At 40.9% G+C, this 24,632-nt stretch overlaps 1 protein-coding gene across 5 annotated transcripts in view; it reads right to left on the bottom strand.

The window, feature by feature from the left end:
• The window catches only part of ano3 (anoctamin 3), a 58,131-nt gene that overhangs the window by 17,989 nt on the left and 15,510 nt on the right, over positions 1-24,632 (bottom strand). For 2 of the 5 annotated variants that reach the window (XM_042221923.1, XM_005945594.3), the window contains 8 exons: positions 14,598-14,804; positions 7,236-7,366; positions 6,956-7,111; positions 6,764-6,864; positions 6,595-6,639; positions 2,855-2,986; positions 2,168-2,274; positions 1,500-1,555 (listed from right to left, as the gene is read on the bottom strand). In XM_042221923.1, the coding sequence (XP_042077857.1) occupies positions 1,500-1,555; positions 2,168-2,274; positions 2,855-2,986; positions 6,595-6,639; positions 6,764-6,864; positions 6,956-7,111; positions 7,236-7,366; positions 14,598-14,804 (935 nt within the window). Of the gene's footprint in view, positions 1-1,499; positions 1,556-2,167; positions 2,275-2,854; positions 2,990-6,594; positions 6,640-6,763; positions 6,865-6,955; positions 7,112-7,235; positions 7,367-14,597; positions 14,805-24,632 lie in introns of all 5 variants that reach the window. The other 3 variants (XM_042221922.1, XM_005945592.3, XM_042221924.1) reach the window with 2 other exon arrangements.

Raw genomic sequence — 24,632 nt, 5'->3', positions numbered from 1 at the left:
GATCAGAGAAATAGGGAAGGATTTGTCTGTGTTTTAGTTTGGCTTAGCTGTAGGCCTGAGAGTGTGTAATTGTTTAGAGAAAAAGGAATTTATGGACACTGGGGGTCTGCCTGCCATAAAAGGAGACAGGAAGCTACAGTTGGGGATTGCTGATGCTTGTACCTTTAATAAAACTCATATTTGTTATAAATTTAGAAGTAGGTTTGTAGGAGACTCTCCACCTTATCTCTAAATGTAAGACAACAAGAGGCCAATGGCCCATCTGACCCATGCAGAGTGGGGGTCTCAGTGTTTGTAATATGTTAACTCTGTTTTCTATGTTGTGTAGAGGAATTTGGTGTAGCTTGGGTGAGATTACTTTTATGACCCCCAGGAAGTCACGTACGCAGAGACACACACACAGTGCTTAAACTGTTACACTCACACATCCACACGCACATTCACTCACGTGCACTCACATAGACATACAGGGTACACGCACACACAGGCACTCACGTGCTCGTGCATACACACAGACACAGAGTTTGCAGCACACCATGGGGGTTTTATGATGGGGTCACTTCTACAAAATTGTGTTTCACAGACAAAGGAGTGGAAGATCTGCAGAGGGACACCGGCCTTGCACGTCTTTCCTTCTAGAAGATGCATGCGTAAATGAAGATGAATAAAGGTTTTTGTGAAAATGACTACCGAGTCCGGTGCCGTCTCTGGATGCTTCGAGGAATAAAAAAGAACCGGGGTGAAACTGATTTTGTAACAATGTTTAAATAAAAATTAACTGCTTTTCACTTTCTTAGCAAAATTTAAAGAAGTGAGGGACTGAGCTCAAGATGTTTGCACAGCCTGTGCAAGCAATCTGAATTTAATTTTAGCCAAATCTGGGACTCGCGTCAGGGTTTGAATCCACCAGCCAGCCAGTCAGACAGTCAGGACATTTCTGTGTGTGTTTGCGTGTTCTACCTGGGCACACATTGGTTCTTTTCGGGTACTCCAGCTTCTTCCCAGAGTCCAGAGGATAAGTTAATTTCTGAATTAGCTTTTAGGTACAACCCTGAATTGGAACTGAACTGGAAGTGAATTGGAGCCACAAGTTTAGGTTGTTTGCATTGATCACTCTCTCAGACACCTCAGTTGTAGAGCTCTGCATCGATAGTCTGACATCAAATGGTAAAATTACAATTGTGAATATTCATGTAGTAAGTACAAGACCTGGCATGAGTATGCACAGTCTTATAGCAAGACTTCTGGATGAGGTGCATTACCTTGTGAGGAGCGAACTTGGAAGAGAATAGCAGCCAAATTTATATCAGGTATCTCGTTTGCTCTTTATGGATTTGTAATCAAACCACGTAGTTTAAAGACTTTCTCTCTCTTTGAATGAATCGATGCAAAAGGTCTCTGAATGCCTTTAAAAACTCTGCATGAATAAAAATGTGATTACTCATATTAGTAATTTGTGAGTCTCAACATCTTTTCAGTAGGAATTAAAATCATCTCACCTCATGTGGAGGAAATGCAGCCTCATACGTATTGTTGCCCAATAGCCGGTTGATTCCTACAGTGGAATAAAGAACAAGGACACCACATTAAAAATTTAAACCCACTTGTAATTGAGAGACAAATCCACAGAGTGGCTCATTAAAACCGTTATTTCTGCAGGACAAAAGCGCAATTATTGTCATCCATTTACTGAAACACCAGACAGTGCGATAAGGTGGAGTATGGATTTGAAAAGGGTTGCTCCATCTTGTGACTGAGCTGATCTGATTTCTTGGAAAGTAAAGTGGTCAAAGCTATTAAAATATTAACGTGAAACCCATTCCAAGATGCTGAGGCCAAACTTTAATCAGCAAATAATGTTGGCAGTAGACAGAGAAGATGCTGAGATAAAAAGAAAAAAAGAAAACCAATTGCCCAGAAGGAGAAGAGAGGAGAGATCAGACACAAATTAGACTGTACCACTTTTGCATCGGCAGCTCCCCCTATCACTCTGAAATCAAATTAACAGAAACTGACGTTTTCCCTTTTAAAATAAATGTAGGCTCCGTTCCTTTCTCAGTGGATAAATTGTCCTAAATGGATCATTAAGATGGTTATACGGAATGGCATTTGTGCGATGCTGCGGGAAACATTGTTCTGAACGTGAGGAGAAAGCACGGTGATTTACCCATCTTTGATTTTCCGTCCTCATACTTGGTGCGCTGCAGGACATGATGGACTATTCTACTTCTGGTAGAATTGGAGAAGAAGGTCTCTCTGTTGTTGATCGTGAAGCTGGGAGGAAATAACGGCACACTCCTTCAGTTATTCATAAAGCAACAGTGTATCAATATCACTCAGCAGAGGCCTTTAATGAGAGCTGAGTCGATAACGACGGGAGGTTATTAAAACACAATTTATGGTGCAAAGCTTGTATTCATCCCAACATTATTATCCCCTTCCCCCTTAAAAAAACGGCCCAGGCTGACAAGCTAAAAGAAAGTGGAAATGATTCACTGATAGACGAGATTAGATGATGCCTTTCATCACAGGGAAGTGTTGAAAATATGGAACAGCAAGCAAGTTATTTCACGCACATCTGCTGCTGTATTTCAATTTCTTATTTATGATCAACTTGTCTTTATCATCATGGCTCCCAAGTTCAGATGCAAAACTATAAAATATACAAGACTTTAAAGTGCAAACTTCATCGCGTGGTTTCTAAATTCCACATTAAGACTTCAGGACGTGAGTGGAAGTGATGGTTAAAAAGAGGGGTGGGGGTGGGGGGGCTAGGAATGCTGGTGCCCTGTAAAAACACTGTGATCCTGTTTGTGTGTCCTGGCATGCACGAGTGTGTATACATCCTCCTTACTGATGCATGCGTGCTCTGCTGAAGGGAGCTGTGTAGCAGTCGGTTTCCTCCAGGTCAGGCAAGGCCTCTTTGTCCAGCTTCATGGGATTTCTGGGAAGCCAGCTTTTGATTTGGCGACATCTCAGATGAAACCTGCTGCACAGGCGCACGCAGAGAAACGAGATTAACAGCACAGATTAAATGAAGATTGTTTACTTTGGATGAGACGGAGTTCCCTGACCTACCATGATGACTTCGCGCTAGCACAAAAAAGCACACACATGTACATGCATTGCTGGACAGCACGTCTGATTATCTTTTTTCATTCTCATTTCCATGACCCGTGAGCCCGAGAGAGACTGATCCAGGATAACAGCTAGCTTAATCCAAATCATAGCATCACTATATTTTTGCTTATGCTAACAAACACATCTACCCAAGTCAATTGAAAAAGGAAAGTTTTTGTTGAACTCCATGCGGTCTCTATACACACAAACTTGTTTTTTTTATTGTTTATTTCATGCCAAATGTTTTCATTTGGTGAAAGGTGTAGGCCATTACATTTTACAGCGTCCACAACCCCCTTTAGCAGCAATAACGTGAAGCAATCATTTTCTATATGACTTTATAAGCTTCTCACATCATTATGGAAGAATTTTAACCTACTCTTCTTTAAAACTTTACTTTACTTCATTGAGGTTTGCATGCAGCTAAAGCATTTCAGTTTGGTTGAGCTCTGAACTTTGGGTCATTGCATCTCCTTGATTGTTTTCTTTTTCAGCAATTCTGTTGTAGCTTTGCTGCTGTGCTTGGCATCATTGTCTTGGTGTATATGACCCAGTTTCAGGCCAAGCTTTAGCTGTTGGGCAGATGGCCTAACATTTGACTCTATAATACACTGATATACAGCGGAGCTCATACTCGACTAAATGACTAAGCTGCCCAGGTCCAGTGGCTGCAAAACAAGCCCAAATCAACTGTTCCACTGTGTATTATGCCAAACATCTCCAATGTGGTCCAAAGGACACTGCAAATCTAAGCTGGGCTGTCAGAGAGATGAGGTTTTCCTGGGTATCTAATTGCAGACATCTGGCACCAACTTAGCCTCTGAATTCCTATAGAAGTAGTAAGTAGTAGGGCGATCGTGGCTCAAGAGTTGGGAGTTCACCTTGTAATCGGAAGGTTGCCGGTTCGAGCCCCGGCTCGGACAGTCTCGGTCGTTGTGTCCTTGGGCAAGACACTTCACCTACCGCCTACTGGTGTTGGCCAGAAGGGCCGATGGCGCGATATGCTTCTGTCAGTCTGCCCCCAGGGCAGCATTAATTTTCAGATATTTAGTCAATAACAAGTTAACTGAATTATCATTTTCATCAATGCAAAGAGTACATTTGAAGATATTTCAAAGTATAAAAAGGTGAAAATCTCAGAGCTGCTGCCGATGCCTTGGTCTGTATAAATGTAAAAATTTGCATATAAAATTTAACTGTAGTCGACTCACAATTATAAAGAAATTTAAGTTAAAATCTAATAAATTGAAACCTAATGGTGATGACATAAGTAGTAAGAAGCTGCAAAAAGAAACAGATGTAAGGATCTAGGGGTAGAGAGGACATCACAGTTTTTGATACCGGGCTTTATTAATAAAATGTATCTGACTTTAATATCAGTCCCAGCAGGAATTATCCTCAGGCAGCCATCAGTTTCTGTACAAAATGTCCTGACAATCCTTCAGTCTGGACAAGTGTTTGATCAGCCTTCAGACAGACACTCTTTCAGTGACTCTGCTATGCAGCTAAAAATCTGCTTGCTTGGCAATGCATCCTTCTCCAGATTTGTTGGAGAGGCCTCCAGTAATTTGTGAGGCTGCTGTTCTTGTATGCATTAAATAAATACAAATAGCAATTCTGCTGCAAAACTTACTTGCTGACAGATAGTGTTTAATGTGTTGTTATGAAGGCTCCAGGTACTGTATGTAAAGATACTGATATCAAACCAACAAGCAGTCGCCACAGCCCATTTGTTCAGCATTACAGAAATGTGAGTTAGAGACAAACCATTAGTTAACACATAAAGCTCATTTACTGCTCGGGTAGATTTTTCTTTTAAGAACAACAGCTTAGCGAAAGCCTGCAGGAGCGCTGAGGAAAACATAATGATCCTCATTCTTCACAATGACTAAGATCGCTCTCACACAAGATTTAATTTAGTTCCCTGAAGTGCTTTGTTCTCAGTTGGACAGGTGGGCGAGTGATTCTTGTCTGTCCGTGTGATATTGTCTGATTTTTGTGCGTGCGGTTAGTGTGTATACACGGTATGTGAAAGCGTAACAAAACAAGCCTGCAGTTATCAGAGTACGGTCAACCTCTTTAATTTTCTACTGACTACAGTCTGTCTATCATATGTCATTGTGTTAGTTTATGGCTACAACGCAGTCGGCATTTAAGTAGAATAAAACACTAAAGCGGGCACTTATACTGCAGTTAGTGTGTCAGGTCCACTTAGCCTTGTTCAGCTATGCTAATAAGCTGTGTTCAAAACAGCAAAACAACAGCAACGACAACACTCCCAGCACGTTCATAGTTTAATGGATTGAAGCGAACAGTCCTCCACCACCAGCAGTATCACACTTCACTAAATGTTACCTTTACAGAGCTTAACAAAAGCCCTTTCATAGCTCAGACATTAAGTGTCCACTTTGCTGTTGCTCAAGTATCATTTTAGTTCTTTCTCATCAAGTGAGTAAAGCCATTGAAAAAATAGCTTTCAAATTTTATGCATTTCTCCACAATGTTAAATAATTATAAAAAATAAGCCATGACTAAAGTTATCAAAAATTTTGCTGCATGAGTGAGTATATATTTAAAAGGAAATATTGTAAATCAATATATTTGACCATCAGTTGAGAATCATTTGCATTTAATGAAAACTATGGCTGTGCACGACTCCTTCACGAGTGATTAACCACATACTGATGATCTATCCAGCAATTTGATGCCACCTTTATATGACTGGGAAAATAAGTTTGGTGTACAAAAATCTAAGAACCAGGTGTTTTGATTTTTAGTATGGTGGTTTTTAAAACAGTGTTCTACCACATTTTCTTTCAGTTTCTGGTTATTTCTGTCTGCTTTCCAGTGAGAAGAGGAAATGGAAATTTGGAGTTCTTCACAGAACTTGGACAACACTTGAACACCACATCAAAGCGCAAATGCGGCTCTCTAAAAATAGCATGCAAATAAGTCTGTGGGGCTCCATTTTATCTTTTATGAAGAGTATTTTATAGAAAAGCAGTCAGAACTGGGTGAGCTGCTTTACTGGACCTTTAAAAACGTGCTGTATCGTAAACTCATTATTTTTAAATAAATAAAAAAGGCCATGTATTTGGAAAACCCTGAAAAATTAAGTACCACACTTAATCAGTTAAGAATAGTAGTTGATATTTTTACTTATTGTTAAAAGCTTTCCTTTTCAATTATTTATTGCAACTCATCTTTACTGCATACCTTCCAACTTTAAAATTCCAATGTTTATAAATGCTCTATATGTACAGTACACTCAACTTTCACATACTTTATCACTTTGAGGGCTGCAAAAGGACAAAAACAGGCTTACTCAATCTTCCACCGTCTCTGTTCCTCATAGACTCAAAAATTCAGTCCATCATCCAACTTACTACTGAATCCCCCAGACCCACCTATGCCTATGGATTTGATTAGAGATACAGATGTATTCAGAGTAAATTATTCCTTAAATCGACTTACCTGCCCAAGGTTTTGCTCTTCCAGTCTGTAAAGTAGCATTTTTTTCTTTAATAACAGACAAGAATATAGGTTAGACAGACTGTGTAAAGTTGCTTGTGGCTTAAAAAACAACAACAAAAACATCTACTTTTATGTTTTTTCAGAGTTAAAAGGTTCATTCTTTATTTACCTGAAAGGCATTCGGATATTCATCTGCTCAGCGTACTTGCAAAGCGTGTCCCAGGTAGCATGGATCTTCACAAACATGATGTCGTTGTTCGTCAAGGAAGGCTTTCGAAATAAAAAAGGAGTGCAGGGAACTGAGAATAAGGGAGATTTAAGTAAATAATAAAGCAACTAAAAGTCTCCCGGGTATATTTACCTCTTTCTCCAGCATCAGACCTTCAGCTCGTAAATTCTTCTCAAACGTGCACCTCTTCTCCACCTGTGGACTCAACTTCTTATAAACCAGGATGTAGTCGATGCGCTTTTTACCATCTCGGAAAAAGAGCCCAGATGAATCCGTTGGTTTCTTTCTCTGGAACAACAAAGTTTTATCCAACACAAAGGACTGCTTCTCAGTGTGCTAATGCCAAAATAACTTGGAACATCATCAGTTTACATTTTGTGATGATTCAGGTGGATCAGTGAAAGTGTGTTACCTGAACTGAATCTGTGCGGGCCTCTAATTTAGCACGGGTGACAGGCTTTTGCAGCAGAAATGACTCGTCTGCCCTCGTTTCACACGTACTCACTTCAGACTCCTCCACAAAGTGATCCTTGCCATCCTCTGCTGCACACAAGTCACAGCAGGACCAATAAAAACACTACTGAACTGGTAAGAAACAACTAAGAGTACCTGAAGTGCAATAGGTCTTTGTTCTTGCTAAAGTCAATATTCTCGCTAATCGGGCTGCCAACGCTGACATTAGATTTTTATTTCGCTCAGAGCTAACTTATTTAAACGTGGGTGTCAGGTTGAAAACGGCACCTTGATGCAATTTAACAGATCTGAGCACCGACGTTTAAAAAGCCCCAATCTTATTTCCTGCCTTGATATGTGCAAACCAAATAACATTTTGTCCAGCCCACACAATATAAACAGTAAATATTGTGCCATAAATTCATTTTCTAAATGTCCCAGCATTGCTTTTTTTTGCCTTGCTGATTATTCATCTGGAGAAAAATGTGTGTTAGCTTTTCAGCTCACCATTTTATGAGGGCAAATGTGTTTGCTGTGCAAAACAAAATGATTTATTAGTCTCAAGAAATACTTGTTGTGTGGGTTGTTATGACACAATCTAAACTTCATAATACAAGCTCTGTAATTGCGTGACATGGGAGATGAGGCATTTCACAGCACAGCACAAGTTATACTTTCTCAGGTACATGTGACAGCTCATTAGCTAATTTCTTCAGGCAGCTGTATCTTTACTTCCTTATCAGTGTAGTGTATTGTTTGATACTGATGTGCAGAAACCAAGTATAAGAAATCCATATTAAGAGAAGCAATGCTGCTGTATGGGTTCTACTTCTTTTTCTGTAGCTAACCTTGCTCCTGTGACCTAGAGTTTTCGTCTGGATTTCTAGAGCGATCAGAATGAGCCAAAATTTCAGTGTTTGGGGAAAAAAAAAAGCAGCATAGGGTTCATTTATACGTGCTGTGGCTAACAACCTCCACATGTTTTCAGCTCGCCTTCACATGTGTCAGATGTCGAATGCAGGGAGGTTATGGAAGGAAATATCTGTTCCACAGCACAAACAGGATGAAACTATAATAGTATTAAAGCATTTCTTCCCAAGTCTACAAATCTAGTCCAGAAAGAGGAGCTAAATTGACAACCTTCTTTACACCTACTGGTGTACACAGTTTGTATACAGTTTGTTTTAATTCTCTATTTATACTCACTTTATTAGGTACACCCGCTCAACTGCTTGTTAATGAAGTGGGGCAGGTGTAGAGTGTGCCTTCTGCTGAAGTTCAAACCAAATAACAGAGGGAGGAAAGGTGATTTGAATGTGGCATGGTTGTTGGTGCCAGACAAGGTGGGTTGAGTATTTCACAAAAAGCTGATCTAATGGGATTTTCACATAGAGTTGTCTCCAGGGTTTACAGAAAATGGACCGAAAGAGAGAAAATATTCAGTGAGCAGCAGTTCTCTGGGTGCTGATGACAGAAGAGAATAGCCAGACTGTTTTGAGCTAACAGGAAGGCAACAATACCTGACATAGCCACTCGTTACAATCAATGTATGCAGAACATCTCTGAACACAGAGAAGCAGATGGACAACACAGAAAGTCACTGTTGTCAGCTAACAACAGGGAACCAAGGATATAGCTTGCACAGCCTCACCAAATGTGCACAAGAGAAGACTCGAACAACATTGCTTGATTTGATGAGTTTCAATTTCTGCAGGAGTGTTGGGAAGGTAGGCTCTGAATTTATCATAAACAACATGAAAGCATGGATCCATTCTGCCTTAAATCAGTAGTTCACGCTCATGGTGGCATAATTTTGTGGCACACTTTAGGCTCCCTTAGTACCGACTGAGCATTGTTTAACCACCACAGCTTGCCCTTTATGACCACAGTGGATAAATCTTCTGATAGATGCTTCCACCAGGACAACACATCATGTCACAAAACTCAAATAACCTCAAACTGGTACAACGAGTTCACTGTGCTCAAAACGCCCCCACAATCACCAGATCTCAAGCTAATAGATCACCTTGGGAATGTGTTGGATGTTTCCACCACCTTTATGAATATACGCAATAATGAATTAAGGAAGCTCTGAAGGGAAAAAGGGGGTCCACACTCAGTACTTTGTAAGATGTACCTAACAAAGCAGCTAGTTTAAAGTTTCCCCACAATTAAAGTTAATATTTGTAGTTTTTTTTTTATCATTTAGAAATAAAAGTATTGTGTTGAAAAATGACTGACGTCTGGCTAATATTTGGTAGTAAAACCAATCCGAAAGGAGACGAGATGTCCAATTACACTGTGAAACTAATATGAATATTTGAAGCTGATCAGTTGCGCTGATTCATGAAGAGGCTCAGAAGTAAAAAGCGAGCGGATTTATCCATTTTATTTCACATCTGGAAAAAATATCATTATAATACAGATGAGCAGAAATACTTGCTACTTAATGTGATGTTAACTGTCAAAACCTTTTTATCTTTAAGGGGGACCGGTTATGTTTCTCCCTGTTTTCTGTCAGGTGTACTGTTACAGCGGGAAGAAAGGTAAAATAGCTTCTTTCTGTGAGTGTATTAACTGAGGTGTTGCACCAAGAACCAGTCTGAGATAAGTAAGGATTACTTTGGACTGTTAATAATGCAGAGTAGAGTCAAACAATAGACGTAATGTAGAAAAGCCAGTGTGTTAGTGTGAACTACATTACCCAGTGGCCTCTGGGCAGCGATGGGATTCATGGGATTTCTGAGCTAGATGGTCTTCGTTCGTTCCTGGGCTAACGATTGAGGAGAGAGCTGCTGGGAAGGGAAGCAAATAGTCCATCCTGTATTTGTTGGGGATGGTGTGCGTCACGTAAACAAACCACACCATATTACCCCCCCACATCCTCCTACTGTATGCCATACCTCCCTGTACCATCCATCTGACCGCCAATAAACTCCACCTGCGGTAATCTAATCCCTGGATGTCAGCCTCTCCTTCTGAACGAGGATAGTTACTATTGCAGCACCACCCAGCATTAAACTGACGTACACCATTCTGTACAAAGTGGATAGCCCGCCTTCTCCAGTTTTCATAGCCGACGCTCATTGGCCCTCAGAAGAGCCATGACAGCTTCTTGAGGTGCCTTCACCTGAGGAAACTCCGTGCGGCGAAGCAAGGGAGTAGCATATCGGTGGACTCCCTCTACCTGTATGCGGACTGTCCTTGATTCAAGAATGTCGATTGCCTGCTGGTCCTCCTTTGACCTGGTGACCTCCTTTTCATTCCTAAACGGGAGGACGTCAAGCTGCCATAGCCTCTAAACATCTTTGGAGAGCTCTGAAGTCTGTGGGATGAATGATGAGTGCAAGCATGCCTGTCCAGCCGCTGGATGAGGAAGACTCTTGGCAGGTCCCTGCAGCATCAACCCCAGCTCTGTGCAGACTGCTACTGGCCCTCCAGGTGGTCCACGAATCACCGGGTATACTGGAGTGATAAGGTGCGGGTGATCTGATCAAATCAGGATCATAGGTTTCACCTTGCTGAAACCTGTGAGGGGAAGTCTTTGTAGATGACTGTACTTCCTTTTGAGTGTTTCCACTGGGCTAGATTGCTCCGCCCGAACCAGTTGTTCTGTTGTGAATGCATTTAGTATTTGATGCCTCACCTTCGGCTTAGCTTTAGTGGACACCTCCAATGATATGCTCCCCCCATGCAGCTGCAGGACATCCTGTCTGATGGTTCGGAGCGCCAGAGCCTCGTCTGTTGGGGCTAGGCTGAGGAACTTCACAGCAGCAGGCAATATTATGGTTCTCTCTGAACTGTCATCCAGCACAGCATAGGTGTCCATGGTTTTCTTCCCATTGTGGAGTTGAACTCTTACCACCTTCAACATCACTCTCCCAGATTGACTGGGATGGTCAACATAGATGACACTGGATGCTGTGCACATGGTCAGGATACTGAGGTTCTGCTCTTTAGCCTTGGCGAGGCTATGTAATACAAGGAGGTGTTGCTCACCACAGGTGCTGCAGGGTTTCTTGAGCGTGCAGTTGTCAGCAGAATGGTTCCGGAACCACATCCAACATTTATTCTTATCTCTGATCCAGTCCACAACCGCAGCCACATCCAGCCGGGAGAACTCATTACATCCACTCCAGTAATGCTCTGTCCCTTCACAGAAAGGGTAGTAAGGCTTGAAACGTTCTCTTTTCTTCTGCATCGCAACAGCCTTTGGACCTGGATGGGCCACAGCAGGTGGTTTAGTGGCTGTGGTTTCAGGTCCATAATAAACAGAGGCCAACTTGGGTTTGCACAGGATATCGCTGAGTTCACTCTGTACCAGTTGTCTTGGCTGACCATACTTCTGCTCAAGAGCCCTCATTGCACTAGTATATGGAGTTGGGTCATGGATGTAGCGTTTAGTCACTTGGAATGCACTTGGGAACTTCAAGTGATCTAGCAAGATCTGATACTTATAATCCTCGGACAAGTGCTTGTGAGGCCCAAGAACACTATCCAGTCCTTTCTTCAGTAAGGCAAAGTCACTCTCCTTCCCAGAACTGAAAACAGTGAGCTTGGGCTTAGGGAGGCCATAGAATGATGCAATCAACATTTCCAACATACTGGGTTCTGAACTCACGTGGTTTGCTGCTGGGGGCATACCTGGCTGAGGTCTAAGCTCCTGTGCAGATAGCACAGGCTGGAATGAAGCATATCGAGGCTGTTGAGGCAGAGGGCAAAGTGGGGGGATCCATGGCTCGAAACCCCGAGTGAAATCCTCCTTTGCAGTAGAAGGTTGCATAGTGGCTGGCTCAGCCACTAAGGGAGGGTCTGGTTGAGGTGTCTACAATGGCACAGGAGGCCCAGACATCTGTATTGCCGGTGGAGCTACAGTGCTGGCTACAGCAGGTGGAGCAGGAGTTGCTGGATGCACTGGTGTGAGAAGATAGTCAGGACATGGTGAAGTGAATCTCGGGGCAGACGCTGATCTATCCATAGAGAGCACTGTGGGTGGCCCAACGTGTGCAGTGGAAGTGCCAGGGACTGGGGCTAAAAGAGCTGACATCACACGGATGGGCTCTGTAATTCTCTCCCCCTCCTGAATTGATTCGGGCTCCCTGGCTGTAGGATTTGGTGTAGAGACAGCTGAAGCCATTGGTTCCACCTCCATTAATATCCCCTTTGGCACTGGAGAGGTGAGCTGCTCAAGTCGCTGCACACGTTTGTTAAGGTCGCGGGACTCTGCTACAGTCACAGAGATCGCATCTGATGCTGGATATTAATCAGACAATCCTCCATTCTTCGCCATCTTATCTCCTCCACATCCGGCCTCCTTGTGTAGTGGGAGTCTGACGGTGCCATCATAACCTCCTCTGTTAGATTGGGTGACAGCCTTGGCCCACGGATATGGTAGGACAACTCATAGTCCACCAGATGTCCAGGGATTCGATGGATCCTGCTAGGACGGGAACTTCGTGCATCATCCTGATCTCTGGAGGCAGCCATGTCATGCAGGTGCAGCATATCCGGCTCGAAGGACCAAAGTGGCTCACCACAGGTGCTGCAGGGTTTCTTGAGTGTGCAGTTGTCACCATTCTATACACGTAAGGAGGTGGAATAATGAGCAGAATGTGTCCCTTTAAGGTGAAGTGTGATCTAATTGTCTTTATTTAATGTGGGCACTGTTCAAGTTCTCATTCAAATAAAAATTGTGTGGATTTTTATGCCTGTAGTTCCTGTTTCAAGGTGCGATAAAATGATAACAATAGCAGTAAAATATAACCCGCTGTACATTTTCAGTTCTCTAGCAGTTTGTCTTCCAGTTTGAGAACCACTGAAAAACATCTGTCACTTTCCACAGGTGGGAAACTGTTGATGGATGATCTTCCTTGTTTACCAGCTCCTGCTTTTTGCTCTCTCTACATTCTCTCCTTCTGTCTGCACTCTGAGCCAAAAAGGAAAAAAAAAAATTCAGACCTGCTCCTCACACGACTATTTCCAGCACAGTGTCAAAGAGACGGTTTACACCAGAATAGAAATACCTCGTGCAGACAGCGTGAAATTCTTATATCAAGTCCCACTTTTGCACACTGCACTCCGCACCAAAATAACAAGTATGCAGACAAAGGGCATTTCAAGGTCAGGAAAATACCAATATGCTGAAGTGCTGCATGCACTAGTTTTCATGCTGTGAAAAAAAATAGCACTCTCACCGTCTGTGGCCTCTAAATATTCTTGAGGCTGTTAATGAGACCGAGTAATTTTCGTCTCCAGCAGGCACATCCGTGGTACTGGCCCATAACAATAATATACTGTATTTATATTACCAGCATTTTCCCATGCTATCGCATTCCCTCGGAACGTGCTCCGAGCAGCTGCGACTTTGCGGAGTGTTTTCTAAATCCCCTGCAGCATTAACACAATCTGTTCCATCAATATTACACATAAACCTTAAATACCACCATCAATATAAAAATCTGTGTAGAGAGCCCAGCTCAATTCCTGTTGAACCTAAAGTTCAATACAATCAGTCCACAGTACGGAGAAAATAATTAAACATGCCATTCAGACAATGAAAGGCAATAATGGTGAAAACATTTCAGAGGCTTTTGTTTTTTTGGAAATATTATACAACCTGTGATGTATACAACAGAATTACTTCACAGAAAACACTTACACTGGGGGAAGTAATTCTTTAGGAAGAGCAATGCTGAGTATAAACCCAAAGAACACTATCCCCATCAAGCATGGAGATGTAAACGTTACGTTTTTGGGCCGTTCTTGTGCTAGAGTACGTGATAACTGTACGTCACTGTGGGGCCATTAGACGGGGCCATGTACCATAAAATCCTGGAAGAGAACCTCCTTCCCTCAGCCAGAACTGTTGGTCTTCTAGCACGACAGTGATTCAAAACATGCAATCATACCACCAAAAAACAAACAAGTGACTAAAGAAGATGCACATTAACCGGATCAAGAAATTATTTCCTCCACTGTATATTTATTAGGAGACCCTGTAGACCATGATCGCTGTGGATCTTTAAAAAACATTAAAAAAAAAAAAAAAAGCTTCGTCAACATAAACAAAAAAAAAAAAAGATTTTTTTAAGTTCTTTTTAAAAAAATTTAATTTTTGGCCAGCAAAGAAGAGCAGAAGTCACAAATTAAAAGCAAACAAGACACGGTGATTAAACCTACAGTTGTATGATATTGTAATGTTAAAGTGTGCACATAAAGTGTGCAAGATCAATTTAAATTGATGTAGGCGCTCTCTAATAACTGAAGCATCTCGTCCACTAATGGGTATAGAAAACATGTGAGTTACTGACAGCGGACTGACCTGTCTGTGGGGGGAGGAGGCTGCAGGAAGTGCTGATGCTCTGACTCAGACCCTCAACCTCTGGTTTAGGCTCCGGGCTCAGAGGCACAGACAGGAAGTGGTTGAGGTTGGTTGGATGAGTCTGACTCTGGGCCAGGCAGGGCAGACTGCGGCGAGACGGCTTTAGGCTCTTCTCCTTCAGAATCTCGCTGATGCTTGTGTGCATGCCTGAGGAAAAAGAAACGGAGGAAAAGTTCATGCCAATAGTTGCTTAAAAGAAGAGCAGTCAGAAATCTCCCAAGCCTGAAAAAATTCCATGCATGAGTTTTTCAGATTAGCTCATGGAGAAAAAGAAAGTGTTTTATACACTTAGTTTTATGTCATATTGTACAATTTATACACAGATCCACTGTTAAATTTATATTTCTATATACGGCAAATAGAATAATACAAATATGTTTTAATCAGATGCACTTGCATTAAAGGATGGATTGGCTTTGGCTGCGCTCGTTGATGAAGCTCTCAAAGAGGCATAAAAAAAAAAAAAAATTATGCAGAGAGAACTACTCACCACTACATCAGCACTTCATTATAAGTCACCAATACTACAAAAGTGGTGCTCTAAAGTCCATGTGGTATGTGATGGTTACACGTATTACCACGAAAGTCTCTGAAAATAATCAGGGAAGAGGTCTGATCACAACTCACACCGTTAGATTACATGTTGACAGCTGGTAGCATAGTAGCTAATGAATAAGAAAGTGATAAGAAAATATGAAAGGAGCACCGCTCAACAGAAAGTAAGCTTACTTGTTATGGCTAAGTGGACAACAGTCATGTAATGCTGTTCTTCAATTTCAATGCTTGTACAACATTGTGGAAATCACCACAATGATGGCATTTCAGTTTGGACATTTGATGTTGCATCAGTTTGGATAATTCTTTAATAAATCCAGGTCTTCTGGGTCAGCCAGTTTTATATAATATAATAAACACCGCATGACTGGATTATCTCTTCAATAAAGCAGCTGAAGTCAATAAACAGTAAAATAACACCCCTGGTAAGATGTTAAAGTAAGAAGAACTTGACATGCTGTACATCAATTATAGCATTAATGAGTTTCTTTCCGCTGTTTCCTATCAGGTTTCCATCCATTTTCTTAATCATTTATCACAGTGGGGCTGAAATCTATCCCAGCTGACATTAGGCAAGATGTAGGGTTACACCTTTAACAGCTACATCACATGACTAACAGCCCAATTCAGAATCAACATTTAATTAAAGTGTTTGTCTCTGGACTGTGGGAGGAAACCAGAGCACCCATAGAAAAGCAACACCAACACAAACATGCAAACTCCCCATGGAAAGCAGATCATGAATCATCACTGAGGCAACACGAGAGTTAGTCAACCTGCTACAAGTTTATATAAAATATTCATCTTATCATTTTACTTCCTTGCTTGTATCTGCTTTGCATTCACCATTATTATATTTGCTTGTATCTTACAAAACAGCGTATATGACCAGTAATAATAACAACAAAACATAAAAAAAAACAAAAAAAAACTGAGTGCCCTGAAATCATGAGAGGGGATGAAAAAAAAAAAAAAACCAAAAGAAAGGAGAAATCTCTGTCAAAAGGTCCACTTTTTTTATGGGCTCCACTGATAACGTCTGTCCTTCATAGTGCATTAAAACCATCAGCACTCCCTCATTTCCATCAAATGACGCACTCCAGTACCTCGAGACCAGCAGTGCCTTAGCACTCCAACCGCCTGAACAAATAAACATTTAATAACATTAACTTGTTCTACACCCCGATTAGCTTTGCGCTAACAGAATATTCATCACTGTGACGATGAACTGTAAAGAGAGAAGTTAATGAGAATAATGAACGACCATCAGTTGAAACAGAACACTGTAAATGACCTTCAGCCTCAGCTCTGCAGCTCCTGACTTATTTATTAAATTAAGGCGTTGTCTTTAGACGGGAACGTGACTTCTTTTCACATCCAGTGATGAATTCACTCACTGACCTTCCTGAAACATTCAAGTGAAACATGAATTGATCATTTACTCTCTGTACAGTGAGGGCCCGAGCTGCAAGCTGTTCAATAATTCATTTTCATGACATTGAGCTGAATGGGTTTGTCATGGGGAGGCCCTGTAAATTAAAGAGGACGTGGCACGCAGTGTTCGTCGACTGCAGTCATCCTCATCCTTCCATCGTGCTGCAGGTTAAGCATTTAAACCTGTGAGTGTTACGCTGAACACAGGGTCATATATGAGATCTTGAAGAAGATTTTAATTCATTTTCGTGTTTCTCACCTGTCTTCTAGGCCGCACTTTCTCTGGTTTAAAAGCAGGAAGGACCAAACTGACCCCCATGTGGTGTGGGCTTTCCTTGATGACATAACGAGGAGGAAAGCTTGGAGGCAGCTGGAGACCAAGTTTCCACTATTAGCATGCTTAGTATTGTTTAAATATAGTCTGGTAATGAAAGAGCACCGCTTTAAGTTAATTGATTCTTTTTTTCTTCTGGACTGGTCTGCACAATCTTAATAAACAGATATTTACATGCGAATATGCAGAATTTACAAGATGCTTGGTATCAGACCTGGTTTCTGTTTAGAGTCTGCTTGTAGACTAAATTTAAATCGGTGATGAGGTTTAAGAAGGATTTACTTGTAGTTTTTATGGACGAAATAGAAAAATGTAGGAGTGTAAAAAATAAAAAGTTTGAATGGATTATTCAGAGTTTGGACTGAAGCGAGTTATGTAGAAAGCAAAAGAGGGATTGAATTTGCTGATATACAATCTGAAATCCATTTGCTGCTGCATGACAACAGTTTCGCCTCTTATAAGATTTTTGAAATCATCTGCATTTGTAAACAACGACTAATGCACCCGGCAGGATGTCTTGAGCCAGACATCCATTTTTTAACTATCTGGAGATATGCTGGCATCACTGGAGTCTGGAAAATTTGCCTTTGCCCCGTAGGCTAAGGCAGCAGACTGCTTTATATAAACAAGGGTCATTTTGGTAAATCAGGCCACAGTGGTTGCTCTGCCAAGGGCCCAACTTTAAAAGGTTATAGCCCGGTGCAAAGTTGTATGTTATAGTTTCTCCTTTTAAAGTTTAAAGTGTCCTGTTGCTCTTCATTTTTTACAGTTAATGAATTTAACTGTAAATGTGCAGCATTAATCCCCAGCTCCAAAGACAAAGGGGAAATAAAACAAAAATGCAAGCTTCGAATCGGAAACAACTTAATGACCCCTGATGCTTTTAACATTCAGCCAACCATCACGGGATTTTTCAGCACTGAGTGAGAATAAAGCCAGTTTAATATGCAAGCTTGTTGGCCAATCATGGTGTTCGTTCCCCCAATAACCCCGCAGATATGAAATGAATGAAAGTCGTAAGCTCTAGCTAACATCTACAATGAATTATTAAAGTGAAAAACTTCAATGCATTAAAGCAAAATTGTGCTTACAGCTTAAAATCCACTCCATTCAAGAGTGGGGATTTAAAAATAACTCTGAATGGTCAGCAAAAACACGACATGGGGGCTGGAAATTATTTTTTTGTTTTCATCATGTAATTTGTCCTCAGGCTCATAACAACATGGGATCACAAAGGTTCCTCCTTGGCACGCTTAACGTTTCAGTCCGTTTCATCAGAGGCATTATCAGAGAGAGGCATTATCAGAGAGAGTCATTACATGCAGAGACTGAAATCTGTGGGATAAATCAATTCAAAAGACAGTTGTAGAGGCACAACTTCCAAGTTTTAAAACATTATTTTGGGGAAAAGTTTTCAAACTTTTTAAGTGTCAGATATGACTGGTGATCCTATACAAGTTGTCCCAGTGGCCACTAAAAGGCAATGCTTCAAAATAACTGAGCAACTAAGTTCCCAGAGGCATTTCAAGATGGCAAGACTAGTGACAAGACTTGTTTCTGGAAGGACTTTTGATATTTCTAATCAACTCAGAGCTGTAGGTTGTCAAGCACTTTTTTCTGTAGGGAGACTTCTTGTGACAATTACATCTGCACTAACATTTAAAAAGAAAACAGAGCTTTTACGGTCCGGTTAGCAAAAAGGCTCAGCGCGTGTTTTGCTTTATGACTGGAGTAAATCATTGAGAGCTTAAGTGGCTAGAGGCTTAAAGTGTACTGGTCACAGTGGATTAGATTAAACAGTGGCTGTATCCTTATACAATGTAACTGTCCAATAAGCTGACTCTGTGTTGAATCGCTTATGTTTATGCATAAAGGTTAAAAAAGTCAAACAATGTCCCGATTATTTTAAAAGACAGCAGCAAGACTCAACATGTCTGAGATGATACGTCAGAGCAAAGTGAGCTAATTGGTCTGCGGGGGCACTGCTTGGTGGTCTCGATGGGTCCTCAAAGTTTAAAATAGACCCACAAATTGGAGTTGGTGTTGTGTGAAATTGCTTCTGTGGAAATTGAGATGATTTAGAGATGATAAAAGCACCATTCAAATCAGACTCTGTGGATATTAGGGATATGATAATAGTTATCTGACAATCACTGGCCTGATCAATAATATTGGCCCAATTTTGTCATGCAGGATGAATCTATGTACTCTGCTGTCAGAGCATCTGAAGACGGTGCACCGTGTAAGACATAAATATAAAAGGGGTTCATCTAGTAATGCTTAATCTCGCTGTGTTCTGGCTTAAACTGGTTTGTGAGGAGAAAGTTAATCCCGTGTGCATGCTCGGACTGTGCGTGCATGTGTGCACATCCGAGTTTTGTACGGGACTCGCCCACTATTCAGAGAAAAAGACGCTCGCTGTGAGGTGATAAGGTTAAAAAACACCTCCAAATTCTCTCTGCATCAGCATACAACAAAGTCTCTAAGACAGTTTCTGTGCACTCTCGCAAACACCCACTCAGGCTCATCTGACGTGAAGCTGGATGAGCTTCAGGGAGGGTCGTGATCTGGGATTTGGATCTCTCCTGTGCAGCTTGTCCATGACGGTCTTTTAATGTGAGATTAAAAGGATTTTTCAGGTCTGTCCATGTGTGTGGGTATGATACCGTATACATGTGCCTGTTTGATCGTATACTGTGTACTCTATTACTGCCTCCAAATGTTAGTGACAAATGCTAAAGCCAAGAAAGGAGGATGATTATCAGATCGTTATGCTCCTCTTGATTAATTCTGTCATAATATGATAAGTCTGGCGTACGCCTGACAGCTTCACAGCACTGTGTCTAGGTGTGAATGCAGCGATTCTACTCTGAGCCAGCTGGAAGAGCAAGCGGTTGATTTGAAAAACAGCAAGGATTTGATGATCAGGTACAAGCAGTGAGATATTAAAAACAGTGCGGTGAAACAGACGTAAAGTTCTGCAGGACGTCACTTTGAGTCACTTTTGTCCGCTATCACTGAAAAGGGCTATGAGGCATTGAGGCTTTATGTGAAAGGATGTTGCACAAAGAGAATTCAGGTCAGTGGGCTGTTTCCCATCATGCCTCTAAGTTTCCTTGCTTTACCCTTTGAATTATTCATCCTTGTTCAGCTTATAACACTTTCGCTGTCACAGCTTTCAAATTAGGAACACTGCATCAAGGCCTTTTCAAACAATGCTGGGGTTAGGTACTTAAGGATTAAACATCACTTGGATTGTGTCATCAGATTACAAAAGAAAAATATTAATCGGACCAAATTATATTTAAAAATTAGATTTTTTCATATTGATTAGTTTACATTTTTATTGCATCCTATAACACTTTTTAAAATTATCAAAGCGAGTCACTCCTCCATGCTGGATCATCATTATTTTCTTCATGATGTTTAATTAATATATATTTTTTCAAGACACACGGTGATTTATAGATAATTGAGTTTTTCATTATTTTTTTCTCTATTCACATTTGACACACAATCACTTTGGTTGCTATATGTGGCCTCCGATGAAAAAAAAGCAGGAGTATCTCAAAAGGAAAATACACTTCACCCGAAGGCACTTCTGTTATTTCATCTCTAAAAGCAAAACAAAGTAAAACTCAGACCAGACGTCAGGCACTGGATAAATGCTGTCAAACCCTCTCTCTCACAGAGAGTTGGTCAGAATAGATCACTGCAACTGTGAACATGTAACCTTGTTTGTGGGTTTTTTTTTATGATGAAGCTTTTTTCTTCTTATTTTCTAGGATGTGAATTGTTTTTAAATGTCAACTCAATGATTTGTTGGTCAAAATTGGATAAAAACCCTGAATAACCAAGTGTGGTGTGTGCTGTTATTGTAGAAATATTTAAAATATCATGTCACATTTGACCTTTGACTTTTCACCTGAGGCCACTAGATTGGTGTGATGGTCAAAGTGATAATACTGCTATATACAGCTTTTCAAAACTATGTTTCTTACTGCCGTTCAACAGCATCACATTACTTTGGACCTCTGACCTTTTCTTCAAGGTCAAATAAATTCAAATCTTCATAAAATGTCTTTTATCTTTAAAAGCTATGCTTGAAATTCTGCTGCCTTTGCTTGTTTGGGAACATTTAGAAAATGATGTTGGTATATGGTGTTTCTAAATATCACATTCAAGGATGCATTTTATACACATTTGACCTCTGACCTCACTTTCACATTTCACATCTGCGTTTCTTTCAAAATACATTATTTTCCTGCACTACTACAAAGAAAACAAATATTCCCTTAAAAGTAAAGAATACCCAGAGAGTGAGCTTCCCGGGGGAGATTTGCACTCTCGGAGTGTTTCTTGTTGTCATCATCACCATTAATGTTATATTTCACTGTACTTTCTGGGTGTGTAATACTTCATGTTTTTCTTATATAATAAAATCTTGACAGAATCGGTTCAGATGATAATAATGTGACCTGAGTGCTCTCTCTGCTAGCTGCTGGGACAGACTTATTTAGAAGTCTGTGTTAATGTGACTGATGTTGTCTCTCGAGAGTTTGGCAGCGCGTTTCAAAGCCCACGTGATTCTTAACTGTAGCGTTTAGCTTGGTTTAACTTCAAGAATAGGATCCCTCCATTAAAACAGACATACGGAAGTGGGGCAGCAACGAGAAAAGCTCATGTAGTAAACCATTCATCAGTTTTATTTTTTAGAAACTAATTGCATTTATGACTGATGACAAACAGTTGTTTTTTTTTTGATTACCATAATAAAATGACTATGAAATAACAACTATGACCTCTCCCTCACCACCACTGTGGCCTGGATTAACGTTTGTGACCAACACAATTAGCTTTTCCTCCAAACACCTCACAAAATAAACAGTACGGTTCTAGATGACTCAAACCTACTCATGCATAGGTTTGCAGGATCAAGCACCATCAGACTTGACATTTGCAGTAAAACGCCAAGGCAACAGCACATGGGAATGAACAAATGCACCTCCTCTAAGGAGCATTAAGTATGTAAAAAAACAAATATGATCGAGGTCAGAAAATCTGCAGGCTCAGATCAAGTACGGGCCTGTGCGCAGACAGAATACTCCAATACTCCAGCCAAGTGGGGCCTCTGTCTTGTTTTAAAGACTTCATGAGGTTCAAAGAGCCTTTCAGGGTGAGCTGTGAAGGGAAATCACGTGTTCATTATCCAACTGGTTCTTGTTCATCCACATCCGGTGAGAGGACTTGCTCAGTGTCTGTAATATCCTGTACAAGTCCACATGAAAGTCCACAGTTTCCCCCTGGTGTCAGGTAAAAGCTTACTTGAACAATACTTGACATGAAGCCTGGCCACAGTAGAATATATTCTGAAATCATTTGAAGCCCTACCTTGCCCAGCTGCCTCCATCCTCCTATCAACTGGAAATGATCCTGAGTGCAATGTCAGAGTGTTTTTGGTGAGTAAGACACTGTCGATACTGTAGTCACCTAACTGCCTGCTAAAGTTAAAGGACACAGATCTACAAAAAGCCGTTTTGCTTGTGAACACTGGAACACAATGGGTCGAAGCTCTCTGCATTAGGGTGGATGATGGGTGGAGTGACTGGTAACAGCTTTCAAATCACTGCAAATTTCTGCATGCAGCCCTATTACTGTACTCAGCTATTATTATCATCATTATAAGGTTCACATTATATTTAACCTGCTATAGTTTCATGTCAGCATCCATGCGTATAAATAACTGACACTTGCTACAGAAACCTGTCTGGGCACCCACGCAGAAGTTCAAGCTCACGTCTCTCCTCTTTGAGATGAATGTGCGTCTGGAGAGGAGTTACACTGATCCATCATCATCAGGACAACAGCAGGAGTGCAGTTTGTGTCTGCTGGCTTGATTTGAGGCTTATTGCATTTGAGCCTTTGCAGAAATACACGTTCATCCTCCGTCTTCACCTTCAAAAACTAGGCAGGTGTCAAAGAGTCTGCTGTGTGTGGGGATTGCTCATTTTATAGATATGAAAACAGAGAGGAAGACATGCAGGGACAAAGAAAAATAAAGAACCGAGCAAATGTTATGACTTCACAGGGTTTTAGCTGTCCGGCCGATGTATCCATCCACAACAGTAAATTAAATCATTCACCACTGTATGCGAAGGAGGCTTTCCCGCTGGTATAGCCTCTATTCTTTGTTATCATGCTGTGAGTGGGAAATAAACTCCAAAATATGTGTGTGTGTGTGTGTGTGTGTGTGTGTGTGTGTGTGTGTGTGTGTGTGTGTGTGTGTGTGTGTGTGTGTGTGTCAGCAGTTCTGGTGAGAGCGTTGTTTGCGTTTTTTTGTGATACACCCCCAGGGATGATGGCGACAGTTACTGCTGATCACACAGGGGGGCGATATGATGATCACACTGTGGAAAAGATTGCCCAGACCTCAGGAACACAATGACACTACGACCACAGACACACATTTAAGTTAATGGGAGAATGGCACACTGGTTTGAAGCACAAAATGATGCCATCTTTAATAAACCAATACTTTTTAAGTTTAAAGACCTGCAAACACTGACTGAAGACACACAGATTACCACATTTCTTTTTCATACACAGTTATGACTCCCCACTTCCAGATGATGAGAAATTCAGTCTTAAAACATTGCTGAGTAAAGTCCGGAGAGTCTTCGAGTCTTGTTTTTCTTCACAGTATTTAAGATTGCCTTAACTCTAAGCTTCTAAAGCTTAATGCTTCATCAGGCATTGAAGATGTATCACCTCTTGGAAAGTTCATTTAATTAGAAGGACCTGAACAAGAGCCGTAACACATAGAGCAAGGGCACTTTTCCCATTCATCTGTCCCTTATCAGGCCTAGCCAGTAAAACATGGTGTGAAGGCTATTCTAATGATATGAGTCATATGAGAATTTTGGTGCAAACAGCTTCCTTGAACAATCTTAAAAGCCATTAGATGGCAAAGGGTGGCGGATTGTTTTCAGTGCACACCTGCCAAGTGATAGATCCACAGCAGAGTGCAATAACGCATCCCTAAGCTTGATTTAACACGCAGCAGTATTCAGTGCATTTATTCAGCTGTCATAAAATTGCAGTTTTGGCGACTCTGTTGTGCACTAATAATTGATTCAGCCCTCAAACTTTTTTTGTGTAATGAACCGTGTGGTTAAACAGTGGCATTAGGCTACAATAGCTTTAAAAGCATTTAAAAAACAGGCAATGGAGCTAAAACTATATGTCATCTGTTTGAGCAAGCGACCCATATGCTGAAAGGCTGCAGGGGCCTAGGCCTGCGAGTCCATCACAAAACAATTAGTTTTTGCAAAATAAAGGCTCAAATAAGGGCTAAAAATTCTCAAATATCAAACTTTTTCTATTTCTGTATTTTCTGTCAGTGAAGTTTAAAGACTGTAAAAGGCCTCAATCCTAAAAAAAAAAAAATAAAAAAAAAATAAATAAATAAATAAATAAATAAATTTAAAAAAAAAAATCGGCAGGTCTTCATAACCTCCCTCCATATTTCTTGCATCTCACTGCTGGTATTATAGCCCAAACAGTGTCAAATGTTCTTATACTGTTCCTGATATTTGGAGAAGAACTTTTGTGTTACCTTTACCAAAAAGGTGGTGATCCCACTTTATTAACTA

Source organism: Haplochromis burtoni, unplaced genomic scaffold (genome assembly GCF_018398535.1).
Source record: "Haplochromis burtoni strain Fernald_Lab_line unplaced genomic scaffold, NCSU_Asbu1 Contig_77, whole genome shotgun sequence".
NCBI classification, from domain to species: Eukaryota; Metazoa; Chordata; class Actinopteri; order Cichliformes; family Cichlidae; genus Haplochromis; species Haplochromis burtoni.
This window is presented reverse-complemented; position numbering and strand designations above follow the sequence as displayed.